This window comes from Gavialis gangeticus, unplaced genomic scaffold (genome assembly GCF_001723915.1).
Source record: "Gavialis gangeticus isolate Ggan-Ray unplaced genomic scaffold, GavGan_comp1, whole genome shotgun sequence".
Lineage (NCBI taxonomy): Eukaryota > Metazoa > Chordata > Crocodylia > Gavialidae > Gavialis > Gavialis gangeticus.
Genome location: NW_017729006.1, coordinates 16,389,021 through 16,392,664, shown reverse-complemented (window position 1 = coordinate 16,392,664; position 3,644 = coordinate 16,389,021). Strand labels below are relative to the sequence as shown.

Sequence of the window (3,644 nt, the reverse complement as noted above, 5' to 3'; positions counted from 1 at the left end):
GTCTGGAACCAGCTTCCAAGTGAGGTGGTGCAGGCTCCCACCCTGGGGGTTTTTAAGAGGAGGTTGGATGACCACCTTACTGGGGTCGTTTGACCCCAGTACTCTTTCCTGCCATGGCAGGGGGTCGGACTAGATGATCTGCTCAGGTCCCTTCCGACCCTAGAAACTATGAAACTATAAATGCAAGAAGAGGGAAGGGGTGTACCAAAAAACATTGCTTTGAAACTGCATGTTTCTCAAGCAACACTATGGACACAATACTACTTTGCCTGCTATGCAGCTTAGATCAATTCAGGGATTGTCTGTTGTGAGGGACAGAGATATAACAAGCTCCTTTGTCACCCTGGACCAAGTTGGGCGGGGGAGAACCAAGATGCCCATTAGAGGGTCTGGGTGGTGTCCAAAATCCAGTGGGTGAAAGCAAAGTACTCTCAGGTCCTGACAGCTATTGAGACTGCAGCTCTACAGACTGGGGAAGGAGATCAGGGCAGCTTTACTGTTCTGAGAGCCCTCAAAGGTGCTGCCAAAATATAACCCCTAGTTCAGTGGGGGTGCCTCCTGTTTTTATCCCCTGCTTCTTTCCTCCCCTGTATTTATCTGTCAGGACCCGCAACCCTTCCTGACCCTAATGCCCAATTCCCTGCCTCTCTCCATACAGCCCAAACTTACAGCTGCTGGACTATGAGCATAACTGCTTCAATTCCAGTGCCCCCCAGCCTCAGTTCTAACACCCACCCACACACCCCATAATCTTTGCCTGGGTCTTGTTCCCCTCCCTCACCCACCCGAGAGAATTTACAATCACATGTCAGACTGCAAGCATTTCAGTTTAAATAGGATTTATTTAAAGATGGAGAACAACATTTACAGCATATTATTGCAGGGGTTCTCTCAATATGTGTTAGTTCCTTTTAAGAATAGGTGTGGGGGGTGGGAGGGAGTCCATTTGCTGAACATAGGTTACAGTAAGTAACAATCCATTTAGTATATTCAGTTTTTCTGCATGCACTTTACTTTCAGGTGTCGAAGTTTCTTACCACAAAGCATATTCAGGTTATAAAGAAAATTGCTGTAAGCAAGCCATGTTAAACTAAGAAAAAGAGTCCCACATGCCTCTAGTATATTACCTGAGTTATATAGATTATAGAATGTATTTACAACAGGAGTTATAGAGGGTCCCTGGTAGCTTTAGTGAGAGTTCAGGTTTCAAAGCAGTTTGTTCAAATGCCTCCAACACACAAGATCTGTTTTACCCAGGCTTAAGTCAATGGAGTTACTCCTGTTTTACAAAAATGTACATGGAAGAAGTATTCCACTTGTCCTTTGGGCAGCCTGCATCGATATGTCCAAAGGCATGAAAGGCCTGATCTGAAGGATATTGAAGTTGGTGGGATGAGTCCCATTTACATCAAGGGTCTTTTTGAGAAGGACCTGCGTCTGGAATCCTCCCTCATGAGGAAAGGCACCTCAGCTAAGAAAGGTGAAAGCCTCATGATTCCCAGATGTTCTAGCTATACAAAAAGAGAAAGACTCACTCAAGTTTAATGTATAAAATGCGTAACTAGATTTCCCAAAAGTCTTTATACAACACAATAGCATTGCCATGTTGGGAGTGAACTGTGGCTCTAACAGCAGGTAAAAAGATGTGAATTTTTTTCTGGCAGCTATATTCAAGCACAAACCCTAAAAACCACAATAAAAGCTCTTAAACAATGCTTTAAGGGACTGGCTGAATATGTAGTTGAATACAAGCGCATTTTAAAGATCAAACAAAATTGCACTGTCAGTTCCGTGAAGATACTGCAAAGTGTTTGCCTAAGAAAGGTAGTTGCTAATTGGAGCACTATTTCAAGGTTTTTGCAAAATATTACCTCATTATTAAATCTGAGATTCTACACCCAGGTTAGGATATGAAATATTATAGTATCAGGAGCATCTGCAAGTCAGCTACATTACTAGTACGGAGCAAATTCAATTCTATCATTCCTTGAAGAAGAAAACCTAAAGCATATGTTACAAATAAAGGAGACTATATTTTGATAATAACTATTAAAATGTAAAAAGCTTCAGCTTTATTCAGAATGGCTATTCATTCTACCCTTTGTGGTTACAAGAATTAAGTATGTATTAGTGCATTTGAAAATGTAATTCCTTTTACCAATTTCCAAACTACTCTAACAATAAAAAAGGGTTTGCACAAAGCTGATATCAGTAGCTAGTGAATGGTGAATGCATCTATATATGCAATTAGTACATAGCAATAAAATATGGTGCAGCTTGTGTCGGAGTTTATTGTTTCCAGGCGCAGCATTCATCCATGCACTGAGGACCTAAGCACGCTGTGCTGGGGTGAAGCAACTCTAGCTGGCAGGGTGCTTGGGAGATCAGCCTGCCAACCCAGCATTGCTGTGTCCCAGCTCAATAGGCTGATTGGGCCCCAAGGCGGCTACAATGTGGGGTCTAGCCAGCAGGTAGCTTCCACACTGTAGCACCCTCGTGTCCCAGCCAGCCCTGGTCACAGTCTACATGTGCATTTCAGCACATGTAACTACTCCACTGTAGGATAGTATTTGTCTTGGACAGTAATATCCTACAGCACAGCTAATTAATTTACTGTGCCCTAATGTGGGTGCATGTCTAGATGGTCATGCTTTACTGTGGAGCTTATGAGTCCGCTCTGTAGTAAAGCACACACATAGATGCACCCACTAACACAAAAAAAGGGAAAAGAACATCAGAGAGTCCAGATTCCAGACCTAAGACCTGGCTTCACTCAAGAAGAGACAAGAGGCAAATGCTGCTCTGATTTCTGCCAGTGCAAAACTACTGAGAGCAATGGAAACAAATAGGTGTAAATGAGAGCATAAAAAGTTCAGAAAGGAGTATTTACAAGCAAAACAAATGGCTTCACCTTTTCCCCCCCGGCTTTTAGATGAGTGCCTCTGAAATCAGCTATTAATAAGGCATTTCTAAATTAGAATATTTCCCTCAGGATTTGCACCACAGAACAGACTTTGCTTCAGTAAATGGAGGCATCTTCATAGTGGAACTTGCCATGAAAAGGAATCTTGGGGCTGGCGACTGGACCATTCATGCATGTCCAATAGTGGCTGCACAGGTGCCTCAAATGCCTTCTGAATTTGACCCCAACGAATACGTAGAGCACAGGGTTGAGGCAACAGTGGGAGAAGGCAATTTTGCGACTGATGTAGAAGGCAATGTTAATGTTCCTCTCAAACTGACAGCTTTTAGATGGAAAAGAAAGCATAAGAGAGACTATATTATAAGGTGCCCAGCTGAAAATGAAGGAGACTACAATAATGAGGATGAGTCTCACAGTTCTCTGTTTCCTCTGTGATCTTGATCTGAGTAGAATTGTCAGTATTCTGAGGTAACAATATACAGTGACAATAAAGGAAAACAGAAAGGAGACAATTCTCATGTAGCGGTCCAAATCCTTCCAGTACTTGTCACTGTAATCGCAGATAAAGCGGTCTTCAAAATCAGGTTGTTTCTGGGTGTACATGATCTCAGGAACCACAATCAATATGCTAAAAGTCCAAATGATCAAGCTTGCCTGAACACCGTACTGGCGGGGGGGTGTTCTCAGGGGTGACAGGGGGGTCACCACCAACAGGGATCGG

The 3,644-nt window shown here is 43.0% G+C and overlaps 1 protein-coding gene across 1 annotated transcript in view; it reads right to left on the bottom strand.

The window, feature by feature from the left end:
- Nucleotides 1–2,569: 2,569 nt before the first annotated feature.
- The window catches only part of XCR1 (X-C motif chemokine receptor 1), a 1,655-nt gene continuing 580 nt past the window's right edge, over nt 2,570–3,644 (bottom strand). The window contains exon 2 of the mRNA XM_019509233.1: nt 2,570–3,577. Coding sequence (XP_019364778.1) covers nt 3,020–3,577 — 558 coding nt within the window. The 3' untranslated portion in view covers nt 2,570–3,019. The remainder of the gene's footprint in view (nt 3,578–3,644) is intronic.